The 27,306-nt window shown below is 46.0% G+C and overlaps 1 protein-coding gene across 3 annotated transcripts in view; it reads left to right on the top strand.

The window, feature by feature from the left end:
* nfatc2a (nuclear factor of activated T cells 2a) overlaps window positions 1-27,306 on the top strand; it is a 212,838-nt gene that overhangs the window by 171,833 nt on the left and 13,699 nt on the right. For 2 of the 3 annotated variants that reach the window (XM_038803128.1, XM_038803126.1), the window contains exon 10: window positions 9,243-9,286. The exons of the other annotated variant lie outside the window; for it this stretch is intronic. In XM_038803128.1, coding sequence (XP_038659056.1) covers window positions 9,243-9,286 — 44 coding nt within the window. The remainder of the gene's footprint in view (window positions 1-9,242; window positions 9,287-27,306) is intronic. 3 annotated transcript variants of the gene reach the window in all.

Below are 27,306 nucleotides of genomic sequence, written 5' to 3' on the forward strand. Positions count from 1 at the left end.
CCGTCACTACATTTTTTTCCAGAGCAATTATATTCTTTTTAACTTGGGGGAGTAAGATTGCAGGCAATAACTTTCAAATTGCCAGCAAAACCTTAGCTATCCTGTTATTAGCTTCTTATTGGTGTATCTTGGTGTTGTAAATTTTCAGTGAAGACATTGTAAGCATTGTTCCATTGGACATTTATTCTTCAGTCATTATGATGCACCTTACAATTTCATTTGCCGCTTTGGTTGCAACATTACACTACCAATAAGATTTGTTGTTGCGTTACTTCTCATTCTCAATTTTTCTTTTTAACATGTTTCACTTTTTGTCAGGGGTGGCATGGTAGAGTTTAAGTTCAGGTGCAACATTGGGGTCCAGATTGGAGGATCATGTGCTGCTATAGAACTAAAATGGCATCCGCACTGCGCACACTTGTGGGTTGAATCGTATTGGGTGCCATATCAGTGGGGGTGCCAATTTGACACCAGCAAACTGCAGCTCATTTTGGAGCTTATTGCTCCAACCCTCTCTTCGCCTTGCACAGTTGAACCTTCATTCATACAGCACCCCACCAGCACTATTTAAAAGGATTATCAACCACTTCCAGGTTAGTTAACCACTGATTTCTTCTGGCCACTGCTTCTACAAGTGTTAGCTTCTTTCCATAATAGGATAAAGTTGAAAAGGTCTACCACAGGCAGTGGTGTGGCAGGTGTTCAAGAGTTTTGGCTGACTCAAAGGCTTCCACACACAGCGGTTCCTTACAGACATGGATGCAGTCGGAGTCATTTGTGCAAAGCCCTGTTCCAATGTGTTGGACTCCTCTATGCTCCTTAACACCAGTCGCAGGCTTTCTGGAGACCCATCAGTGCAGCAAACATTTTGTTCAGCATGTTCTTCTGGTTGTCCCATCGAAGTGCTCACAGAGTCCTCTCCAGTAGAAACCTGTGTGAAAACTTGCTGTCCCCTGTCCCGACACCCCAGACTAGTGCGCAGTCAATGCCAACCCCAATTGACCCGGGTACCCCAATTTGGGTAAAATTAGATGTTATTTTAAATATCCAAGATCCTTGGCTGTACCCAATAAACTGCAATCACCTGGGGCAAAATTCTCCGACCCCCCGCAGGGTCGGAGAATCGCCCGGGGCCGGCGAAAATCCCGCCCCCGCTGTGGCAGAAATTCTCCGCCACCCGGGAATTGGCGGGGGCGGGAATCACGCCCCGCCGATTGGCATGCCCTCCGCGCCGATCGGCGAGCCCCCCGCGGCGATTCTCCGGCCCGCGATGGGCCGAAGTCCCGCCGCTGAGAGGCCTCTCCCGCCGCCGTGGTTTCAACCACCTCTGGTGGCGGCAGGATTGGCAGCGTGAGCGGGCCCCTGGGGTCCTGGGCGGGGCGTGGGGCAATCGGACCCCAGGGGGGTGCCCCCATGGTGGCCAGGCCCGCGATCGGGGCCCACCGATCGGCAGGCGGGCCAGTGCCGTGGGGGCATTCTTTTTCTTCCACCGCCGCCACGGCCTCCACCATGGCGGAGGCAGAAGAGAATCCCCCAGTGCGCATGCGCCGGTAGTGACGTCAGCGGCAGTGCCAGTCGGCATTCCGCCAACCACTCCGGCGCGGGCCTCGCCACCAAAGGTGCGGAAAATTCCGCACCTTTGGGGAGGCCCGACGCCGGAGTGGTTGGCGCCACTCCGCTATGCCGGGACCCCCCCGCCCCACCAGGTAGGGGAGAATCCCGGCCCAGGTTTGTAACTTTAACACAAGTAACATTTATTATTTACAGTTTTATAATTAACCTGCATAAAATGTAACTGACTATCTCATACCCTATTCCCAACCCCCTCTTCCTAACTACTACAACTCTTTCTCTTTCTCTCTCTCTATATATATATATATATATATACACACACGCAGACAGACAACTCAGAGGAGAAAGGGTGGTTAAGAGGGAAATAAATCATTAATAAAATAAAAGGATAAAGGATCTTTGATGCACTGGGTTGACCTCCAGACACTGGGCATGATCGAACGGCTTTGTCCCACCTGACCCGGTGACAAGGTTGTTAAATCTTGCGAGAGGCCTCTCCTGAGATTTACGACGCTCAAGATATTGTGAGTCATCATGATCAGATTTATATATTTAAGTGAGCAGTTAGGCTCACCTAAATATGTCAGTGCCTGAGGCTCGGGGATGAACGCCCGCGCCTGACAGACCTCGCCATGGTATCACTTAGCACTACTTCACACAAACGTGGATCAAACGTGGACACCTGGTGGGATATCCCAGGCCATCGGAACCCCCCGTGTGGTTGGGCTCCGAGCACTCCCGGTGTCACCTGTGCTACTTTGCACTGCCACCTTGGCACTGCCACCCAGGCACCCTGGCAGTGCCACCCTGCATGTTAAGTGTTGGCCCTCAATGGGGCGTTCCTCGCCGAGGCCAAAAAAAGTGAAGTCCCGTTCGATATCGGGATTGTTCTCTGCACTGCAGCCGCCGAGGAACATCCTACTATTCTCTCCCAAAACGGGACACTTTTGTTCCCATTAAATCACGGCCAATGCCTTTCTGAAGTTCAAACGTTTGTTTTAGTATTTCTTCCTTCTCGATGGTTTTCTCTGACAAGGTTGTCTACTTTTTCTGCAGATTCAGGATCATTTCAGGTTTGCAACAAAGATGTGCCAGGCACCCACTGGTTTTAGAACAATAGAGCAGTTCTTTCACTTCAGCAAGCAAGAGAGAGAGTGAGCTTTCCTTTTCCTTTCGAGGTCTAAACACTTCTATCATGTTCTCTCAAAAGGCATCACGCAGGAACCAATCACTGACTGTTGTCAGGCAGAACACTGTCCCTGGCCAACCCAACGCTTGGCAGTTAGTCAATCGAACCGACTTCCTCCAAACCTGGTTCCTGAGATTCACTTGGCATCAAAGAGTCTGATCGCTTCTCTCCAAATGTAAAACCTGGGAGTACAATGTCATGATAAGCAGGCTGATTCAACTTGAGTCTTCTACTTAAAGGCACATTTCAATTATGGGTCCATCAAAAATAATAAAATAAAATAAATGGGAACAAAAGAAACAACAGGAAGGACTCTTGCACCCCTATTCTTTCCTTCTGCCCTAGCTGCAGCCTATCCAAGGCCAACTGTCCATCTGTCAATCTCCCTTCTACGATCCCCTCTAAAATTTGCACAGAATCTGTATCAGAACTGATGGCCGAAAGTGTGAAATGATCATCACTGTTCTCTTGCTTTCCCTGTCCTACCTGGTCAGGTTCCAGGACTTGGATATCTGAAAGAAGGAAGGCACAGCAATAAGCTTGTGGTAAGGAGGTTAAGTAAATAATGCCTACTTCCACCAGATTCAGCTTGTAAATTACAGGAAGGTGTGGGGTGCCAAAGAGGTGGGCTGTGAGAAGGGAGATTAGGTATAAGGAAATAACCAGCTTCAATATCTTCAGCAGTGACAATCCCGATAATGGTCGGCACTGTATTCTTCACCAAGCACAGGTTATGCACGTGTCTCTGTCCTTCTCTGGTTAATGCCTATCTCCTCTAGTTGTCTACCACCTTGTCCTGCAGCTGAGAAGAAATTGCACCAATGTGTCATGAAGCCTGTTTGACTGATGTCGCCGTCGTGGTTGAATATCTGGCTGTATGTTCAAACGGTGAGATGCAGATGTGATGTTTTTGGAAATGTTGAATGTGTGCGGATATGGTGGAACTTCAGAATATCAGGTATGAATCCTGGTTGATAGAGATTGTTGGTAGGTAAGTTACGGTGGTGGTGAATTGAGCAGTGGCTGACATTAGTGGTGCATCCATTGACCTTGATTCCTTGCACAAAGTCATTGAACTTCTTCTGGCATCATGTCGTCTGGGCTTGAACGGCATTGATCTCCAGGGCTATCTGATTCCTCTGCCTACTGGACATTTGTCTGGAGGGCCTGAGGATAAGGGATATCTCTCTTACTTTCTATCTCTGTCACCAAAGCCTCCAGAGCAGAGTCCACAAACCTTGGAATCCACACTCTTCTATGCTGTGCTATTATTCAGTGTTTCTCAGGCCAGATTCACTCCTGCATGATTGCCAGTACCTAGTTCAGCCAGAATGCCACTCCCCTATAAGTTGTGCAGGCTAGTTTTAAGCAGTGCAGACTAGCTTTAAGCAGTGCAGGCTAACTTTAATTGGTGTTAGTCACACACATTATTGCTCCTGTTCAGATATTGCATCAATTAACAGAGCTGCCTGTACGTCAAAATCTTTGACATGAGCAGGCAGCACTTGGCATGCTGTTTACATTGCAATCAATCACACTTGTTTTCAGGGGCTATCTAATTTAGCCCCCAGTATTGTACCATCCAATATACAGGACGTTCCATATTTCAGCATTAAGAAGCCATTTGCCAATAATCTGCTGCCATGCCTGCTCTTTTTGGAACTTTTCCGAATAAATTGATGTTACTGATCAATCATCATTAATGATAATTAGGAGTAGCGAATGACTGTTTTGTATTGGTCACCTTATTTAAGAAAGATGTGAATATGTTGGAAGCAGTTCAGAGAAGGTTTACCAGGCTAATACCTGGAGTGGGTGTGATGTCTCATGACAAAAGATAGAATAGGTGAGGCTTTTATCCACTGGAGTTTAGAAGAGTAAGAGCCAATTCATTTGAAACATGGAAGATCCTGAGGGGTCCTGACAGAATGGATGTGGAGAGGACGTTTCCTCTTGTGGATAAATATAGAACTAAAGGTCTCTGTTTAAAAATAAGAGGCTGTTCATTTAAAATGGAGATGAGACGGAATATTTTCACTCAGAGGGTAGTGAGTCTTTGGAACTCTTCCTGAAAAGGTAGTGGAAGCAGAGTCTTTGTTATTTTTAAGGCAGAGGTGGATACATTCTTGGTATACAAGGCTATTGCAGCTAGGTGGAATGCAGATATGAAGTTATTATCAGGTTGTTGAATGGCAGAGCAGGCTCGAGGGGCCTACTCCTGCTCCTTGTTCATATGTTCGAATATTGCCGAAGTTAGTATTTTACTTCCATCTGGAATATTTCCCATTTCTAACCGTTTTTAAACTTTTAAACCCCTTTAATTACCGGGGGGGGGGGGGGATTCTTCCGAATTCACTCTTTAAGTGTTGCCGCCAGTTTGAAAACAGGAGTGGTTCCCACTGGGAGCTTTGCTCAGGTGCCATTCCGTGGCACTTAGAAACTTTTTTTGAGCGGGTCAGGTTTTGTGCTGGGCTTGAGAGAGTCAGGGCTTAAACTCGATGACAGGTCTTGTACCTCTGAGATTGGGCACCCTTTTCAAAGGGTGTCCCAATCTCAGAGTAATCTTGCAGAAGGCCCTGGAACCACAAAACAAAAATCGCTGGCAAACACCCCCCAGATCACTGGCAAGGCCCTCCCCGAATCGTGCCTTACTCGGTTGCTGGCAAGGCCCCTTCCCCAAGTGAGTGTCACCCCGTTATGAGCTCTCTAAATGCCCTCCTTCAGGGCCCCCCCTTCAGCTCCCCCATTTCCCCTTTCAGACCACCCCCCTCATTCCCCTTTTGCGGCCCTTCCCCTTGGCAGTGCCAATCTCATGCTTTAGACATGTCAAGTTGTAGTTTAAAGTCTTCTCTCTGATGTGTTTGAAACCTTTAAACTCTCTCCCAGCTTGACAATATCAATGATCTTTCAGAAGGAGATGAAAGTCTCACGTTTAATTTGTTGAAAACCTGTAAAGTGCTTTTCTCACAGTCAATTTCATTGCCCTTTAATTTTTCAAGCCTGTGGACATGCCTAGAAGCTTAAAAGCTTTGAACTGCAATGTTTACATTCAATTTAGAGGTTAATTGCCCTTTACAGGCCTCTTGATTGACATGTCTATTTGAATTTTTAAAAAAAAGAGTCTATTCCTTTGTTCTGAGCATTTTAGGAAACGATATATTATGGCTGTTCATGCCGGCAGGATCTTCTGGTCCCGTCTACGTCGTACCCCACCACGGGTTTTCCGGCAGCATGGGGTGGATTCAATGGTAAACTCCATTGGCAGTGGTGAGACCAGAAGATTCTGCTACCAGCAATAATGGACCACCTTTCGCCTCCGGAAAACACCCTGCGGTAAGGCCAGAGAATCTTGCTGCTTGTGTTCCATTTTATGTCTGATGGAACAGTCTTCATTAGCCTGGATAAACACTGCTCCAACAACACACAAGATGTTCCATCCAGGACAAAGAAACCTGCTTGATTGACATCCTATTCACAAAAGATCACTCCCTCCACCACTGATGCAGAGTCGCAACAGTGGGTACCATCTGCAAATGCAGTGCAAGAACAAAGCTCCTTAGGCAGCGTCTTCCAAACCCATGACCGCTACTATCTAGAAGGACAAGGGCACTAGATAATTATGAACACCACCACCTGGAAGTTCCCCTCCAAGTCACTCATCATCCTGACTACATCTTCATTCCTTCATTGTTGCTAGGTCAAAATTCTGTAACGCCCGCTCTAACAGCACTGTGGGTGTATCTACACCTCAGGGATTGCAGCGGTTCAAGAAAGCAGCTCACCACCACCTTCTCAGGGACCATTAGGGTTGGGAATAAATACTGGCCTAGCCAGCAATGCCCACATCCCATGAATGTTTTTTTTAAAAGATCCAAATGTCCTTTAATTATACTTTTTAAAAGAATCTCCAGCGCATTCCCAAAACCAAAGCTAGTCTTTATTGTTAAACCATTTTTTAAAGCAGTGTGTTATGTCAGCACTTTTGCCATTGTCTCTGAGCTACTATAAAATGTTTCTGTCAGCACTTGCAATGATTATTTGAAGTTTCATTCATATCATTGGATATACAAAAACACTTTCTTCACTTCTTTTCAAAATGTTAGTCTCTCATTTCACTTCAGTTCTGATTGTTAAATCTAACTTGATCCCTTTGAATTGTCAGGGGCTGATTTAGCTCATTGGGCTAAATCGCTGGCTTTTAAAGCAGACCAAGCAGGCCAGCAGCACGGTTCGATTCCCGTATCAGCCTCCCCGGACAGGCGCCGGAATGTGGCGACTAGGGGCTTTTCACAGTAACTTCATTGAAGCCTACTCGTGACAATAAGCGATTTTCATTTTCATTTCAATTGTTTAACCAATATTATTTTTCAACTTGGCCCCATTCTTCTTCTCCTGAACATTTTGATGAGGTGTGATCGCTGTTTGTGCCTGGTTCATTTGCTCAATAGTAATGTGTTTCATTCATGCAGTGTTTCACAGCTAAATTTGAACTACAAGAATAATCAAAATAATCCTAATTGTTTCATATCCTATCCATAATATTATCTGTTTGGATGTTGGAAACCTACTAAATAATTGGAACATGCATTGACATGATGGACTAGTTGAATATCCAAATTTTTTAATGACATTGAGGGCTGGGTTTTTGCAACCAAAGCGGATATTCATAATGACATGATAAAAGTGCTTGAGAAATGTCAACAAAGAATTCTATTGAAATTGTGGAACAGGTGATCACGTTTTTTTCTATCCTAAAGCAGAAGGCCTGTCAGTCAAAGTAATCCAATAGATGCCACTTTTAACTCTCACTGATAGCTTGAGCCTGGTTTTCTAGAGTTTAAAGAGCAGGTGATTTAAAAACTTGATTCCTTAACATAAACCGTATACACCTTTCAAGGATGTTTATAAATACCCCTAAATTCATGATTCCCACAATGCAAGTTGAAGTCCTTAGAGCATCCAAAATGAGTTTGTTTGAATTTAGTACTACATTTAAATGGCCCTGCTGAGTTTGGGTTTCAGACCTTTGCAGATCATGCCTCAACACTTTCCCCGGTTGGCAAAAATAGGACTATTGGAAAAGGGAGCAGGACTTAAAAACCCAGCTGTGATTTAAGAGATGCTGAAACCTGAGTTGATAAGTTGCAAAGGGATATAGATTAGGTGAATGGGGAAACTGTGCCAAATGAAGCTCAATGATGGATGGTTATCATCCAGTCTTAATGTGAGAATAACTAATTGGAATAATTTTTAAATAGTAATGACTAAGAGCTGTGGAGGAGCAAAATGTTTTGGATGTCCATGTATACAAATCACTAAAAAAACGAATGTACAGGTACAGAAATTAATCCCAAAAAATTAATGTGATGTTGATCATTATCTCAAGAAGGTTGGGATACAAGAATGAAGAATTTATATCTCCATTTTAGAGAAACTTGGTAAGAACCTGGCTGGCGTCTAGCATTCTATTTCGGGCACTGCATCCCAGAATTATACCAGAAATATATGGTTGAACGTGATCTAATTGAATTAGGAAGATCCCAGACTAATACCAGAAATATATGGATGAGAGCCATCTAATGGGGATCTTTGAAATGAAAAAGAAATTGAGTAGGGTGGAGAGCACGAAAGCTAATCCCTCTCGTGAGGGAATCCAGAATAAATTTAAGATTAGAGCTAGGCCATATAGAATTGATAGCAAGGGGCACTTCTCAGACAAAGGGTAGCGGAAGTCCAGCACTTTTTTCCCCCAAAAGATTGTGAATGCTGGGCCAATTGAAATTTTCAAGACTGAGATGATTGTTTTAAGGGATGCGGGGCTGAAATGTGTGAATAAAGTTCATATACAGGACAACCATTATTTAATTGATGGGTGCAACATAATTGAGAGGCTGAGTGGTCTACTTCTGTTCCTATGATCAAGACATGACACTGTCAACTTGAAAACAGCATAGCATTTATCCTTTGTAATCATTGTTGTGCTTTGCAGTCCCTGTAGTATTTTTGTTGCATTGAATCTTATGCATTGTCTTCCTCTTACTTCAATTCAGAAATAGTTTTTCTTGCTAATCTAACAATTTATCTATCCAAATGTTAAGAGTACAGCGTGCACAACGGTGAAGTTAATCCAACCAAATTCGTCGAATTGAATCTTTTAAATCCACCCACTCCAGTCCATGCACAGTAAATCAATCAAGGCCAGTTTACAGCTCTAATTATTACTCTTGCAGTGTTTTTTCTGCAGGTTCCAGTATGTACGTTACTGTCATGGATAGAATCTACAGAAACAGCTTATCGTTTATTGGCCTAGGTGGGCTAGCTGGGAAAATGCTCTCGAGTAAATATTCCAGTTTTGTCTTAATGGATAAATGATTGTCAGGATAGTAATGAAGGTTATTGTAGTATTGTAGAAATCAACTACATTTTTATTTGAGGGCCTACCAAACTAAGTTGCACCAGTGAAACTGAGTTTTTTTTACAGAAACTACATGGGACTTCTTCCAAAGGCTGGAACACTTTAATAAGGTATGTAGAGAAGATTTGATTCCTGACAGTTTTGAATTGCAGCCCACAAAGGCAAAGCGAGTGGGATATACTTTTTAAAAATGTTTTGTGGACTTATTTTGAGCATTGAATTGAGACCAGACATTCGGGGTGTGTGATTTTTAAAAATATAACCTGTATGAGCGAAAGGAGGAAAACTGCAGTTATAACTCGGGGTGTCCCTGTCTCTAGCACCCAGACAGAAATAAACTGGAGCTCTGACAAAACAACAAAAATTTAATTTTCGAGTCTGCAAAATACAGTGCACTCTTTTATAACTGCACATATCAAATTTGTTATGATAGCAAAGTAAGCTCTATGGCAACCGTTGTAATACTCTGGTGCTGACTGCCCGGGAAGGATGGGGAAAGCCGTTGTTTGTTATTTCTGGCAGTGCTTGCTGGCTTGACTTGCTCTTATTCTGTAGGGGGACCTTTGAGAGCATTCTTTTCCACATGAGAAACTCTGCCAATCTGGCAGGATCCACCACCACCCCACCACCGCCAACAACCCCCCCCCCCCCCCCCCCCCTCCTCCCCCACCCCTATTTTCAGCTGTTTGCCTCCAAAATGTCTGATCTCCCTAAACACAGAAGGTTTACAGTGGCAAAAGTTATTGGAAAAAATGAAACACGCAAGGGCACTTTGCAGAAATCTATTGCGTTGCTTAACAAGGCTTCCCCTCTATAAACAGCTCTTGTAAACTGCTGTGCACAGCTATCTGCTGTACCTCTTATTCACTTATTGGAGTGCCAAACGTTAAACCTTTTGATCATTTTCTTCAACTTTGGACCGACCAAAGAAAAAAATAATGAGGGCTTGGTTTGCAGGTAGCCCTCAGAATTTGACATTCAGCAATTTTTGTGTTTCATTCTTTAATGAAAATCATATTGGGATTTCTGTTTAGTGAGTGCTGATACCTGTAATATACTTACCAGTTTAGGAAAGGGATCTGTTGTGATTACTGGCAAAAGAAACTAAATAGCAACGTCGAGGATAAAAATCTCCATCTAATTCAATCTAATGTTTGCATTGTGCTCCCATGATTGATAAGTTAATGAATGTTGTTGTGCTGGAGTTGCCATGTGATAGAATGTTTTCCCTAATACCACCCACATTCCACAAGGCTCACATAGTCGCTCCTCATTTCACTATGAGTCATTAACGGCTACTGTGTCCAAAGGGTAACAAGTTTATCTAGCTTTTTGTTTATTCAGTGAAAACTCTGAATGAAATAATGTTCTTCAGTTCTGGAAGTGCGTTTTTGGAATTCTTGCAAAGATGTCAACATTTGACAATGACAGAAATGTTTTTGTATGATGGGTAACTCTCAGGGCCTGGGGAGCTGCAAAAACAAACTAAACTGCTGATTGTGTTACAGGTGCTGTAAGAGGAGGGACATGACCTTTTCTGTGTTGCAAAGATTTTCCAATTTGCACTTTTTTTTAAATGTAAAAAATTGCCATTTCCTTGATGGGCTGTCAAAGTGGCTTGTGGAAAATGGAAAATTTGCACCAGCGCAACAGAGATGTCCTGGCAACAGGGCTAAAGATATGCTTAGAAAACAAAAAAATGCCCACTTTTATTGGTTTTTTTTTTGTTATTTTACATCGCTCAACTAAAGTAACTGGGTTGATTTTTTCTCCAAATTATTAGATATACCAAGACAAAAAACTGAGGGTGTAACTTTTATGTTGACCATGATGTTATGACAAAGATTGATATATATCTCTGGCATGTACTTGGCCAGACTGCACATTAGAGTAGTGTGAGGTCAGTGAGAAGGCAGAGTAACTGCATGGGTTTCACATGACATGGAGAACGATGCCATTATCATATCAAAATGTTTTTTAAACAAGCATAATGATGTTCTTATGGATGCTATGGGTTTATTTTAATCTGTGATAGCCTTAGCATCGGACTCCACATTGCCAGGAGAGCATATGATGACCAGAGGTCTGGACATGATGCCCACAATTTCCTGTTAAAATGAATAGGTAGAAAAATAGGGGATGTTTAGAGAGTGTGCATAGTATGCCCGTGTGCTGGGTATATTTAATTGGTGGATGTGGAAGTTCTGCACACGTGTGTAAGCACTTATGCAAAACTCTCTGCTGGATCAGAAATCGTAACCACAGGCAGATGGCGGGCAGACCTGAGGTTGGTAGCTTCAGAACAATTGCACTTTTAACAATATGATTTCTGGGGTCTTTCAGACAGGTACATAAATATTTGGTTCTCCCTGTGTCTGCGTGGGTTTCACCCCCACAACCCAAAAATGATGTGCAGGATAGGTGGATTGGCCACGCTAAATTGCCCGTTAATTGGAAAAAATAATTGGGTACTCTAAATTTATCAAAAAAATAATAATATTTGGTTATATAGCTTTTGAAAGTTTCTGTTTGAAACCATTTGGAGTTGCAGAATACTTGAGTGGTTAAAAAAAACAGCAGGAAAATTTTTCTCTGTGAATTGCAAACTACTGTGGCAAAAGAAGCAATGGCGGCATGAGGAAAAAAATGTTTTTGCACAGTGATGGTTAGGATCTGGACTGCACAGCCTGAAAGTGTGGTGGAGGCAGATCCAGCCATAGTTTGCAAAAGAGAAATCGGCAGTTGTTTGAAGAGAAAAGATTTTCAGGGCTCCGGTGAAAGGCAGGGGAGTGGGCCCAGCGTTGTTCTCACCGAGATCCGGCACTGTCTAGAAGAAAGACGCAGTTCCAAGATTTTCAAGTCCCAGTAAAAATCAATAATACTGGCACCAGTAATACTGGAGTTCCATTTTAAGGTGCCAGTTCAGGCATGTTTGACTGGTACAGGCACCCTTCATTTCCAAGTTTTACTAGATTTTTCCTTTTGGGAGCCAGAGTGGGCTGAATGGTCTTCTTCTGTTCTGTGTCCACTTTATGATTCAACTTATACACCTCACACAGGAAATCTTCCTCATTGTTCCTTCATGTATCTCTTGTTGGCCTCGATGTTTTCATTCAGGATTTCAGGAATTTTCACATGTATTACAGCCTTCTGAGAGTTGGATGAAGCAATTAGTAACCTTTATTATTAGGCTTACATTAACACTGCAATGAAGTTACTGTGAAAATCTCCTAGTCGCCACACTACGGCACCTGTTCGCGTACACAGAGGGAGAATTTAGAATGTGCAATTCACCTAATAAGCATGCCTTTTGGGACTTGTGGGAGGAAACCTGAGCACCCGGTGGAAACCCACGCAGTCACAGGGAGAATGTGCAGACTCTGCGCAGGCAGTGACCCAAGCCGGGAATCGAACCCGGGACCTGGCATTGTGATGCAACAGTGCTAACCACTATGCTACCGTGCCGCCCATACATACAACTGTGGGGAAACAGAAAAACAAGCGTGAGCCTTAACTCAGCCGCACTCTTGCCCCTGAGTCAGAAGGTTGTGGGTCCGAAATCGCACTCCAGGGATTTAAACTCGTAGTCGACACTGACTCCCGAGTGCCATAATAAGGGAGTTGTGCACTGTCAGAGGGGCTGTCTTCCAGATGAAATTTCAACCGAGCCCGCTCTGATTTCTTTGATCATTAATGACTGAAAATAAAGGGAAAATGTGCTACCTTTGGGGCTACATGTCAACCACCATCCATACAAAGGAAATGACTCTTTCCAGCAGGGCCAATGATAGCAAGGCAGATATTCAGTAAAGGTTGTGAATGCACTGTCAGCTTTTTGCCCGTGTACTGGAAAATTCTCAAACCACAGCAACTGACGCACATTAACAAATGTCGTAGGGTATCTAAAAGCATGCAAACACCACCCACGAGTTCAGAATTGCTGTATGGTTTTAACGTCAAATAGCAACATTAAAAACCTCAAATCTAGGGTGGGGAATGCCAAATCTACATTATACAGGCCCTCATCTTTATGGGGGGGTGGGGGGGGGGGGGTGGGAAGGGAGCTGGGGTGGGGAAGGGGTGGGAGGGGGTGTGGGGGGGGGGGAGGGAGGTGCGAGGGGGGGGAGGAGGGGATGGGTATGTTATAGTGGCCGTGAACCCTTGAAATGCAGCAACACAACAGGCCTGACAAATTTACTGACAGGAGGCCCTCTGTATTTCTTTTTCTCTATTTCTAAGCCAGCCTGATTTAGAGGCTGCATAGTTGCAGAGTGGATAGGCCTGTGCTCGGCGGCTGCAGCCAGGGAGGAACAGGCACCACAGGGTGGTAGGTGAAGGCATCATGGAGAGGTAAATCATGGTGGAGGCTTGAGGTTGTGAGTTTGTGAGTCAGCCTGGAGGTTTGGCTGGTGTTGGGGCGCGGTGCTTCAGGAGGCTGTTAGTTTGGGGAGCCAAGGTCCGTGGAGGAGTGTGGGAGGGTAGCAAGGGGGAGGGGGGCGTTTGGTGGTGAAGAGGGCGGGGTGTAATCATTCCAGCCCCTCTCATCTCTGTTCAGTTGTTAGGTTTAATGAACCCGAGGAGACCCAGGTTGCAGCCATTAAATCTAAAAGGTTGTTAAAATTTGAGGCATGCAGCATAATATAACCACTAACTTGCCTTTCAAAAGCAGATTTCTCCCTGATACTCCTATACCTGCTCCATTTAAACCATAAATAGGCACTTCTGGGGCGGGGTGGTTTTCACATTTTTGTTGATGTATTTTATAACCCCCTTGATTAAAATTCCACTCGGAGATAGAACATAGAACATAGAACAGTACAGCACAGAACAGGCCCTTCAGCCCTCGATGTTGTGCTGAGCAATGATCACCCTACTCAAACCCACGTATCCACCCTATACCCGTAACCCGACAACCCCCCCCCCCCTTAACCTTACTTTTTAGGACACTACGGGCAATTTAGCATGGCCAATCCACCTAACCTGCACATCTTTGGACTGTGGGAGGAAACCGGAGAACCCGGAGGAAACCCACGCACACAGGGGGAGGACGTGCAGACTCCGCACCGACAGTGACCCAGCCGGGAACCGAACCTGGGACCCTGGAGCTGTGAAGCATTTATGCTAACCACCATGCTACCGTGCTGCCCTAAAATGCTACTAAAATGTGACAACAATATCATCGTTTGTGATATTAGCTCACTAAAATAATCTACTATGCCAAGGATGGAAATTAATGTTGTTCCATAACAATTTGCAATGCAAAATTCCATTCAAGGTAATGTCAATGGACTATGGATTTTGAACACATGGGGTTTTGTCGTAGGAGTATGAATTTGCAACACAAAACCGGGTTGTGCGGTTTGTAAAATATTATGTAGACTTGTGATCAACAGTACTTGTGGGTGAAAGGGCAATCCCATCGCATGGTGAAAAAAATTACAGCAAAGGGTCTAGCGAAGCAATCACTACGGCTATCTGAATCATTGACCCGTGTGGGTTGTAGCTATACGCTGGGCGGTAACAAATGCAGAATAGAGATTTAGCCTCCCAGGAAATTAGCGCCAACCGAGGCTAATAAACAATAGATTCATATCAACCCGATAGAGAAGTCTACAGAGATTGTCCTGTTGATTTTCCTAATTTATCAAACAAAATAATCAATACTTGCCTAATAAGATGGACCAGCATTCAAATAGAAATTCTGAATCAGAGGGGATATGTTTGTAATCTGTCGAGAATCACATCATATTCATCGGGTGGGATTTACCGGCTGTTCACGCCGGCGGGATATTCCGGTCCCGTGCCGGCGCGAGGGTTTCCCAGCGACGAGGAGAGCAGTCACGGTGAAGTCCCTTGACAATGATGGGGCCGGTAAATCCCACCTCCGCCTCCGGAAAACACACGGCGGGTTGGTTAGTCAATCCCGCCCATCATTCCAAAATCACTTTTAACCAGCTTTAAATGCAAATAGAGTAAAAGCTCAGCTCCACTTCATCCCCCTTATGCAATGTGATGTCATATTTATTCTGCCTGTCCTAGTAAGTTCGATGCTCCAATTGAAATAGTTGCCGAGTCTTGAGTCTCTCCACATAACTGCAGTTTCCTATCCAGGGCATCATCTGGCCAATGCTTTTTTAAAACCCTAATGTCTTTTCTGTAGATAGCACTCCAACTGTGGCCTTGGCCAGTGGTTTATATAAATATACTGCTTTACAGTTATACTCTGTGCCTCTATTTCGAAAATCCAAATGCTATGTGGCTTTTCATGGCTTCCTTGACCTACAATTCCATTTTCAAGAAAGCATTTGAACCTTAAGTTACCTCTATAAATTTATACTCTTTAATGTCTTTTCATTAAATGCATACTTAGCTTCAACTCCCAAAATGTATTACTGTAACATTTGCCGATTTTTTAGCATTAAGGTGCACAGAAGCATAAGATTCCTTGCGTGCCAACAATCTAAGTACAAGCCATTTATTTATGCAACATATATATAGAAACATAGAAGAAAGGAGCAGGAGGAGGCCTTTTGGCCCTTCGAGCCTGCTCTACCATTCGGCACAATCATGGCTGATCGTCCAACTAAATAGCCTAATCCCGCTTTCTCTCCATAATCCTTGATCCCAAGTGCCATATTCGCCTCAAGTGCCATATCTAGCCGCCTCTTGAACGTATAATGACTTAGCCTCAACTACTTCCTGTGGTAATGAATTCCACAGGCTCACCACTCTTTGGGTGAAGAAATGTCTCCTCATCTCTGTCCTAAATGCTCTACCCCGAATCTTCAGACTGTGACCCCTGGTTCTGGACACACCCACCATCGGGAACATCCTCCCTGCATCCACCCTATCTAATCCTGATAAAATTTTATAAGTCTCTATGAGACGCCCCATCATTCTTCTGAACTCCAGCGAAAACAATCCTAATCTAGTCAATCACTCCTCATACGTCAGTCTGCCATCCTTTGAATCAGACTGGTAAACCTTTGCTGCACACCCTCGAGAGCAAGAACATCCTTCTTCAGAAAAGAAGACCAAAACTGCACATAATATTCTAGGTGTGGCCTCACCAAGGCCCTGTATAATGGCAGCAACACATCCCTGTTCCTGTATCAAAACCTCTCGCAATGAAGGCCAGCATATCATTAGCCTTCTTTACTGCCTGCTGTACCTACATGCTTACCTTCAGCGACTAATGCACAAGGACATGCAGGCCTCACTGCACACACTCCTCTCCCAATTTTCAGCCATTCAGGTAGTAATCTGCCTTCTTGTTTTTGCTTCCAAAGTGAATAACCTCACATTTATTCAAATTATACTGCATCTTCTATTGATTTTCCCACTCACCCAATCTGTCCAGATCATGCTGTAGGATCACTGCACCCTCATCACAGTTCACCCTCCCACCCAACTCGGTATCATCTGCAAACTTTGAGATGTTACATTTTGTTCCCTCATCTAAATCAATTAATATATATTGTGAATAGCTGCTTTGAATATAGAAACAAGAAAGTGTTTAAAATGGGTATCCGATTCTATACACATGTCGACTGTGCATTATTGATTTTAGGGTTTTTTTATGCGTAATATCTATTACTATTCATACTGAAATGTTTTAATCAGCAAGGGTACTTTTCTGTCAACCTCAATATGTATCAGTTTCATACCTTGCTCAGGAAATCATTGCAATACCTTAAACATTGCAGGCTGCCTGCTTTTCCACTCACTGGAGCAGAATTGAGAGGTCAATCTTCTCTACAGAAGTTAATCTCCTTTCTGCTTTAAACAAAAATCACATCCTGATAATGATTTTAAAATGTTACTTTTTGTTCTTGTGTTTCTAAAGGTACTGAAAGCTGGCGTATTACTAGATTGAGTTCAGACATAAAAGGAAGTTTTGCAAGATGGGTCACAAATTATTCTGGTTTCCCGTTCATTCAAACCTTCAGTATTTCGAGCCTAGTTAATTGTGTAAAAGTACAAAGTAAATGTGTTCAATTAATGTTAGTATGGTGTGATGTAGTCGAATAAGTGGAATAGTGAAGTAAGTGTGAGAATGATAATATGGTGTGCTAATTTTGATAGTGAAGTGAGTGTATTATATAGGTTTGGTTGCAAAAGCAACACATATATTGCAGTCTATTCTCACCTATACCACAGATCTTGTGCCCCATTAACAATAGTAATAAGATATGAGAATGAAAATATTATAACATTTAAAGGGCAAACCTTAGTAGGTCACACTTGCCAGTCTGCATTTAGTAGATAAAAAGTACCCATTTACTGCTGGAAATCTATAAATGGCTTTTTGTTCAGATAGTTGTTTCCTTATTCAACTTTAAAATGGCTGAAATTCTGGCAGAATATCATGTAGTAATTGTCTCATATGCCCACAATAATATTTAAGAAGGAAACAATGTCAGTTTTCCAAACAAATTAGTCACACCAGACGCACATATCAGCCAGAACCACCAATAGAAGGATGTCCACCCTGAAAAGAATAAGGACTTTGTGAAAGGTGTTCTTCTTTTGGATGGGCCGACTGAAAACCACATGCATGTAATGAGATGACTGCAGAACATTTGGAAGTTTAACTGTTTAGCAGAATTGCTATTGCTGGATGATCCATAGGAACCGGGTATAAATATATGTTTTTTCCTGGCAAGAGCACCAGATACACAATGCTAACTGCACCACCCACATTGTATCCAAACTTAGTTCTGTTGGCTTTTGACTCTACTGCTCAAAAACTTCCATTGACCTTTGGTCCGAACACAGTGGGCGCAATCTAACTGAATTGCAACAGAGTCCCGAGTCGAGGGTGTTTAGCCAGGTGTTTCCCAGCACTCGCAGTACCGAGAAGGACCACGTTATCGAATGGGAATTTGTTGCGATCCGGGGCCCCGGTAGGGACGCCCTGCTGAGACCACAGTTAGTCCCGTTTCCTGCACTGGAGAGCTCAGCTTGCCAGAAATCCTCAGTGTAAGAGGAGATCGGGACACCATTTTTAAATGGCGTCCTGATTTCTTGATCCCCACGATCCCCCAAAGTCCCAACTGATGTATAAGCGGGCCCTCGTGCATCCTGCCTCACACAGGCAGGCACCCCGAGGCCCAATCCTCTGTGCAGGCACAATGTCAGCCTGGGACCCTGGCACTGCCAGCCTGGCACCCTGAAATTCCCCTGCCATCCTGGCAGTGCCACTAGGGCACCTTGGCACTGCCAGTCTGGCACCCAGGTGGCACTGCAGTGATAGGGTGCCAAGCCGACAGTGCCATGATGTCCAGGTGGCACCAGCAGTGTCAGGCTGCCACTCTGCCCAGAGGCCAACCACACAGGGACCTATGATCACCTGGGAGACCCCTCGAAGTGACGTGCTGCTTGGTCCTCGTTTATGGGTACCAGTACTGAATGGCACTTGCCTAAAGTCTCTGAGGCGAAGAGGTTAGATCCCAACACCTCGGGTAGATCAGGTGAGCTGCATATTAGAGTGAAACGAGCTACTCACTCTAATATGCAGATTTGCCAAATACTGATCCTGCCTACATTGGGCAGAATCCAGATCGCGACGCCTTGTTAGATCTTGCGAGGTGTGATGAGCCAGGTAGATCCTGGAAGAGATCTCTTCCTGCACCTACCGGCCGCATCACGCACCTGATAGACGGCAGCCGGTAGATTTTGGCCATCGAATTTAAATATTTTTATCCTTTGAAAATCCCTATATGCCCTCCCACGTGTTTGAACTTCTTTTAGTCCCACATTCCTTGCATGATTGAGACTCTGATCTCGTGTCGTTCAGCTCTACTTTCAGTAGCAGGTAGCATCAGGTAGTTTTGCTTCTACAGTCTGGAACTTTGTCGCAACTTTGGCTCTGAATCATTTCATTTACTTTCCCTGCTTCCTTTTGAGCTATGCTATTTTGGAATTATAATATAAATGCAAGTTTGTTTTTAATTAATTCATGGGATGTGGACATCACCGACAATGCCAAAATTTTTTGCTCATCCCTAATTCTCCTTGAGAAAGCGGTGATGAGCCACCTTCTTGAACCGCTGCTGTCTTTGTGGCATAGTTCCACTCAATGTGTTGCTGAGTCGTGAATTCCAGCATTTCCATGCTGCACTGATGATGGAAGGGTGGTCTTGATGTTGTGTTGCTTGGAAAAGAACTTGCAAGTGGCGCTGTTCCCATGTGCCTGCTCTCCCTATTCTTCGAGGTGGGCTTGGAAGGTGTTGTCGAAGAAGCCGTTTGACACAAGTTTTTTGAGTGAATCTTGTCGAGGGTGCATCCTGTTGCCACTGTGCACCGGTGGTGAGGGAGTGAATGTTTATGGTTCTGTATGGGCTGCCAATCCAACAACCTGATTGGTGCTGGATGGTGTCAAGCTTCTTGATTGCCATTGGGGCTTCCAGGCAGACGGAGAATATTCTATCACACTTCTGAGTTCTGCCTTGTAGGTGGTGGTCAGGCTTTAGGGAGTTAGGAGATGAGTCATGCATTGCAAAATTCCTAGCTTCCAATTTGCTCTTGTAGCCACAGTATTTATGTGGCTAGTCCAGTCTATATAATGTTGCTGTTGTTAATTCCAGAAATGTTGGCAGCACACATCTGGACTGAAAGAGAATTAAAATGAATAAATAAGCAAATGCTGCTCTGATACTTGGATACTGTGGCAAAGGGTGACTTCATGCAGAGTGTGAGCTGATTTCAAAGGTTCACCATTGCTCCTTCACTAAGTCAATGCCTCTGACCACTTGAATGTTTGTTTTGCCGAAGTAATTCATTGCTGACATAATGTGTTCTCTCAGACGATCTCTGCACATATTCCAACTGTTCTTATCAGCATAAGGTAAGAAATGACCATGTTATGAATCAAGTCAATACTGTCTTTCTGTTTCTAATGGCTTCGTTCTTTAATTTGTGTTTGCTTTAATTTTGTCACTTGGGGTCAAGATCATGCCAAGAACACGTTCTAGTAACTTTCCACAGCTGAGAAACATTCCCATTAAAAAAAACAGTTCATGAATTGACAAACAGAAAATCACTGTTAAGCAACTTTGCATCAATTTTATGAATTGAAGGAAAGGTTTGGGGAGATTTTAATCAAAATACAACCAGTCTGCCACTCAATTCCTCTGGCAGAAACCCAGTCCATTTGAGGGCAGGGCTTCAATAGCATGTCGCCAACCAGCTGCATGACCCAAATGGGCATAGTGGGTGGGATACTCCAGTCCGCCAGCCTCGTGTTTCTCGGCTTCGCGCCGTTCGCGGGCATCGGGATTCTATCTTCCCGCTGATTGTCAATGGGATTTCCCATTGTAACCACCCCACGTCCCGCGAAACCCACTGGCAGGGGGTGCGATGCCAGCGAGAAAATTGAATCGTGACGACCAGCCAGTGGGTCAAGGAGAGGGAGAAACATATCACAGAGGAAGGGGGCCTGACACATTAGTCTGTGTCAGCACGTCTTCCACTCATGGCTGCACAACAATACGATTTGACTGACGTTTTTGGGGCCCTTTCCTCCAGAAACACCGATATTACTGAGCACCAGCCCCTCCAAGTGGGCCTTCAAAATTGCATCTAGTACCAACATAGACCAGAGGGCCTCAATTTGCCTGGATTAATGGGACTGGTGCTTGATTCAGATGTGTCCTTGGGCTTTCCACCCAAAGGCCCAAATTAAGATGGTGGCAGAGCAGGACTGAGGCAGCAAGTCAGCCACCTCACTGTTAACTACTGGCCCATGAAATCTCTCCTGTAATAAACAGAAACTCGTAGAAAAAGAAGACTCTATAGATATAAATAAATTGTGGATCATGTTAGTGAATATAAGCAGAGTTCGGCTGTCAAACCCCAGTGGTTATTTTCTCTTTCACCTCTTTGCGGTTTACAAATTACTCCCAATGTAAGTGGTATGAAGCAGCTTTTAGCTATCATCCCATCCCTCTTTCAGTTTTATTCATGTGAGACTTCAAGGTAACACAATCCTGACTTAAATACTAGAGACATTCTTTTGCCCCACATTAATTTTGGGCATGTGGTTTTGCTCAAAGTTTTGCTTATGGTGCAGGTGGGAATGTGCCAGCAAACCCACAGCGAATCAGCACCACACTCAACTGCAACCTAATTAAGTTCATAAGCTCTCAGGAATAATGTGTCAGCAATTAATCCACAACAGTAAATAATCAGGTAATGCTCAACTCCGGCATTATGAGACTGTGGTTTAGCAGAAATGTTACAGTTTGCACAATAAGCAAAGGAGCTTGAACAGAACCAAATGGCAGAAATGGAGCTGGGAATATTGCTGGTGCCTCAAGGGTGTGTCCAGGATTGGAATCGAGATGGTAAACAGCTGGAGTGGGAATGGATATTCCCCTGAGAGGCTGAGGGAACCCAAAAAGCTGACTGGCAATTAGCCAAGTTATTCATTCTAAACTTGTTCTCTTTTAAATATAGTTCAGGCTATTGATTTAATTGAGATGCCTCAGGTGACAAAGGAACTTGCCAGGGTAGAACAGTGAAACCATTTCTCTTGGTGTCGCAAATCAGACCAGGAGGGTGCAATCTTAAAATGATTGCTATGTTGTTCAGGAGGCACTTTTCATACAAAGGTTGGCGGAAACCTGGAATTATTTCCCCAAAAAGCTTTGGGTGTTTGGTTAATTGAAAGATCCAAGATAGAATGATAGGTTTTTATTAGGAGAGGGATTTGGGTCGAAGACAGATAATAATGGGACAATCTTGAGGGACAGGATGGTCACTCATTTGCTACACTCTGATGCTAAAATGGTTATAGTTTTTCTAGACAGTTTCTATTCACTGTTCCCACATTCACATGTGTTAGTTAGATCTCGTCAATAAGGATGATGCTACAAGTATTTGGCTAGAGCTTTCTCTGCTGTGAACAACCATAAGGGGCGGAATTCTCCGACCCCCCGCAGGGTCGGGGAATCACCCGGGGCCTTCGTAAATCCCGCCCCTGCCACCTGGGAATCGGTGGGGGTGGGAATCGCGCCCCGCTGGTCGGCGGGCCCCCCGCGCCGGTCATCGGGACCCCCGCTGCGATTCTCCGGCCCGCGATGGGCCGAAGTCCCGCCGCTGTCAGGCCTCTCCCGCCTACGTGATTTAAACCACCTCTGGTGCCGGCGGGAGCAGGCCCCGGGATCCTGGGGGGAGGGGGGGTTGGGGGGGGGTGGCACTGGGGCGATCGGACCCTGGGGGGTGCCCCCACGGTGGCCTGGCCCGCGATCGGGGCCCACCGATCGGCAGGTGGGCCTGTGCCATGTGGGCATTTTTTTTCTTCCGCCACGGCCTCCACCATGGCGGAGGCGGAAGAGACCCCCTCCACCGTGCATGCACCGGCGGTGATGTCAGCGGCTGCTGACGCTCCGGCACATGCGCCGGCTCACGCCGACCAGCGAAGGCCTTTCGGCCTGCCCCGACGCCGGTCAGTGGGGCGCCAAAGGTCATTGGCGCCAGTCGGCGGAGCGGGAGCCACTCCGGTGCGGGCCTTGCCCCTAAAGGTGCGGAGAATTCCGCACCTTTGGGAAGGCCCGACACCGGAGTGGTTCTCGCCACTCCGGTACACCGGGACCCCCCGCCGGGTAGGGGAGAATCCCGGCCAAGATGTCAGGGAGGCTATTATAGTAATTGCTAAGATAGTTGTCATTACCCGCACGGGACTTAAGAGGTCACAATGATTAAACTCCACTTGAGCTTCGCTGTATATGAGCTCCTCCATTAAAGGGGGTGTGGAACCCTAACCATGTATAGTTATTTTCTGTATAAAGTCGGCCAGTTTAGTACCGACAGGAGAGACCTGGCTGGGATCTTTCGTGCAGTGTAAATAATAGTTATTGTAATAAGGGTTTATTTCCTTTTAACAACTCAGCATGGCCTCCTTCGTGGTCTACAAAAGTAGTAAATGTCTGTTTAGCTGGTTGAAGCCCTGTGGGTAGTAATCGATGCAGAAATTGTTTTACAGCAGTTTTTCCCGAAAGATCCAGTAGTACTCAGCTACAGGAGTTAAAGACACTGCTCTTCATCTTCTCTTCTTTGAAGTTCAACCATGCGATCTTTTATGATCACTTGAGAGAGAAGACTGGGCCTCAGTTTAACATCTCATCCAAAAGCAGCACCCTTGGACAGTACAAAGTCCCCATTGTATTGCACTGGCATGTTAATTTAGATTATGTGCTCAGTCTTTGCAGCAGTACTTGAACCAACAATCTTAGTACTCTGAGGTTAAGAGTGCTACCACTCTGCTCAACCAGTTCACATAGCAGTGACCCAAATTCCAAGGACTGGGGGAGGTCATTTGAATACAAGGCTGGGCATCCATTCCTGTACCTCCATGACTGGGAGGTGGGATTTTTGGAATATCCGCATTGCTCTTCCGCTGAGGATGGTACATGATGCTCTACCTATTGACCTATCACAGCTATCTACTTGCTACATTTGGACGAATTAATAATTGAATATAACTTTATGGGATATACGCACTTCCAGAAAGAATGTGTGCCTGCTTCATATTCTGTACTGAGATGTATCCGGTAGGATTTCTGCGTTCCCGGTAGAGATGCCATAAATCCACCATGTTGGAGTTTCTTAAGGGAACATATTAGGGGCATAAGATGACAGAAGTTAGCTTATCCAAAATTCCTTCCCCCCCCCGCCCGAAAGGAAAGAAAGTCTTGCATTTATATAGCACCTTTCGTGACTACACAACCATCCCAAAGTCCTTTTTAGCCAGCTAAATGCTTCTGAAGTAAAGTCACCGTTGTGATGATAATAACCAGATTTTCCTGTTTTTTTTGTTATTACTTAAGGAATAAGGATTTGCCAGTATACCTGAGCTAACTCCCCTAAACTTCTTTGAAATAATGCTGTGGGATCTTGCACTTTCATTTGAGAACAGGCAGTGCGGTACCTCCAACAGCACCTCACTCCCTCGGTACCATACTGGAGTTTCAGTATTGATTTTTGTACTTAAGTCCTCGGGGTGAATTAAAAGGAAGGGCGAGCCCACTGCATTCCTTCCTACCCCTGAACTGTCTCACCAGTTATTGTGGGCTGAGGAAGGCAGAAATGAACTGGCTGGACCGTTGCCTCCCCAACTTGGGGTAAAAGTGAGGAAGGAAAGGATGTCCATAGGGCCAGTCCACCCAATTTGGTACCTCCCCCTCCTCGCCTGCCTGTCCTCCAGCAGCCACGCCCTTCCACCACAACACCCATCGGTACGGTTCCAGTTCCTTTCCCTGCCAAAACTCTCTGGACTTGCCTTGAAGTCCGCTATTCATTACCTTCTTCCAAGTAGCAACCACTACTTGGTTCTGGTGCTGCTGGGGCTACTCAGTTGGCAGTCAATCAAATTGATTGGGCGGGACACCTTGTACCAGCAGGGTGGGGGTGGAAGTCTCATTTCACCTCGTTAAGACTGCCTCCAGCGTATTATCACTGCAGGCAGCCCTTTTTAAAGTTGGCAAACATGTGAATTAGGAGCAGGAGTAGACTATTTGGCCTCTCTAGCCTGTCCCACCATTCAATAAGGTTGCGGCTGATTTGATTATGGCCTCAACTCCACATTCCACCTACAACTAACAATGGAGTCAATCTATCACTGGCCTAAAAATATTCAAACACACTGCCTCCAGTATTCTCCGAGGACAGGACCTCCAAAGACTCATAACTTGCTGAGGGATAAAAATGTCCCCTTATTTTAAAATGTGACCCCTCATTCTCGTCTCTCCCACAAGGGGAAACATCCTTTCAGCATCCACCCTGTCAAGTCTCATAGATCCATGGAATTCTTACAGTGCAGAAGGAGACCATTTGGCCCATCAGGTCTGCACTGACCCTCTGAAAGAGCACCCTAACTGGGCCCACTCTCCCACGCTATTCCCGTAACGTAACCTTACCTAACTTGCACATCTTTGGGCTATGGTGGAAACCGGAGCACTGGAGGAAACCCACTCAGACACGGGGAAAATGTGCAAACTCCACACACAGTGACCCAAGGCCGGAATTGAACCCGGATCCCTGGTGATGCGAGGCAGCAACGCTAAACACTGTGCTGCTGCCTCAGTGTAATAGCCCCTCAGGATCTTATGGGCGGGATTCTCAGACCCCCCACTGGGTCGGAGAATTGCCGGGGGGGGGGGGGGGGCGTAAATCCCACCCCGCTGCTCCACCGCCGGCTGCCGAATTCTCCGGTGTCGGTTTTTTGGCGGGGGCGGGGATCACGCCGCGCCAGTCAGGGGCCGTTGGCAGTGCCCCCCTGCAATTCCTTATTTAAGAAAGGATATAAATGCAATAGAAACAGCTCAGAGAAGGTGGGCGAAATTCTCCGACCCCCAGCAGGGTCGGAGAATCGCCTGGGGCAACCTAAAATCCCGCCCCCGCCGTGGCAGAGATTCTCCGCCACCCGGGAAATGGCGGGGGTAGGAATCTCGCCACTCCGATCGGAGAGGCCTCTGCGGTGATTCTCCGGCCGAAGTCCCGCCGCTGGGAAGCCTCTCCCGCCGCCGAGATTTAAACCACCTCTGGAACGGCGGGATCAGCGGTGCGAGCAGGCCCCCGGTGTCCTGGGAGGGCGGGGGGCGATCGAACCCTGGGGGGTGCCCCCACGGTGGCCTGGCCCGCGATCGGGGCCCCCCGCTCAGACTCCGGGCCAGTGCCCTGGCTGCACCATTTTCCTCCGCGGCCTCCACGGCCTCCGCCATGGCGGAAGCGGAAGAGAACCCCACATTGCGCATGCGCCGGCAGTGACGTCAGTGGCCAGTTGCCGCTGACATCACTGCCGGCGCATGCGCGGACCGGCGAAAGTCTTTCGGCCAGCCCTGCTGCCGGGGGCGCCGGTTTTTTGCGCCGGTGTTCTGGTGGCAACCGCTCCGGCGCGGGGCTGGCCCCCAAGGTGAATTCCCCACCTTTGGGGAGGCGTGACCCCTGAGTGGTTGGCGCCACTCCCCTACTCCGGGACCCTCCGTCACGCCGGGTAGGGGAGAATGCCACCCGGGTTACTTGACTGATAGCTGGGACATGGTTTCCTTGTGAAGAAATGTGGGACAGGGTGGACCTTTATCCATTCCAGTTTAGAAAAAAGTGAGGTGACCTTCCTGAAACATATAGGCCAGGAATCTCCGGTATCCGGCGGGGCGGGCTGTACCGGCGCCAAAGAGTGGCGTGAACCACTCCAGTGTCGGGTCGCCTGGAAGGTGCAGAATCCTCCACACCTTTGGGGGCTAGGCCGGTGCTGGAGTGGTTGGCGTCACGCCAACCGGCGCCGAAGGGCTGCCGCCGGCCGGCGCGAGTTGGCGCATGTGCAGGAGCGCCAGCGTGTTCCCAGAACCGCTGCCGTGATTCCTGTGCATGGGCAGTGGGTTTCTTCTCCGCGCCTGCCATGGTGGAGCTTTACACAGGCCGGCAAGGAGGGAAAGAGTGCCCCCAGCTATCAGTCAAGTAACCCTTCTCTGTGCTGCTTCTAATGTATTTATATCCTTTCTTAAATAAGGAACCAAAACTGTGCACAGTATTCCAGATGTGGCCTCACAAACATCTTGTAAAACTGTAGCAAAATATCTATACTGCTGTATTCTAATCCCCTTGCAATAAACAACCACATTCCATTTGCCTTCTTAATCACTTGCTGTACCTGAATACTAATATTTTGTGGTTTATGTACAAGGACATCCAGATCCCTCCGTACCTCAAGAGTTCTACAATTTTTCCCCATTTAGATAATATGCTGCTTTTCCATTTTTCTTCCCAAAGTGGACAAGATCACATTTTCCCACATTATACTCTATCTCCAAAATTTCTGCCCACTCACTCAACCTGTCTATCTCCCCTTGCAGACCCCTTGGGGGCAATTTACAGCCCCCTTCGGCACTGGTGCAAATCTCGTTACAGCTGGAAATTCCTGTGAGAAAGCCATAACGGGATTTGCGATGGTGAGATCTGAGAATTAGGGGCGGGATTCTCCGACCCCCTGCTGGGTCGGAGAATCGCCGGGAGGCGGCGTGAGCTTTGGCCCAGCCGTCTACCGGATTCTCCAACGCCGGGGATTTGGCGGGGGCGGGGATCACGCTGCGCCGGTCAATGTCCGCTGGCAGAGGCCCCCCCCGGCGAT

This window comes from Scyliorhinus canicula, chromosome 7, assembly GCF_902713615.1.
Source record: "Scyliorhinus canicula chromosome 7, sScyCan1.1, whole genome shotgun sequence".
Lineage (NCBI taxonomy): Eukaryota > Metazoa > Chordata > Chondrichthyes > Carcharhiniformes > Scyliorhinidae > Scyliorhinus > Scyliorhinus canicula.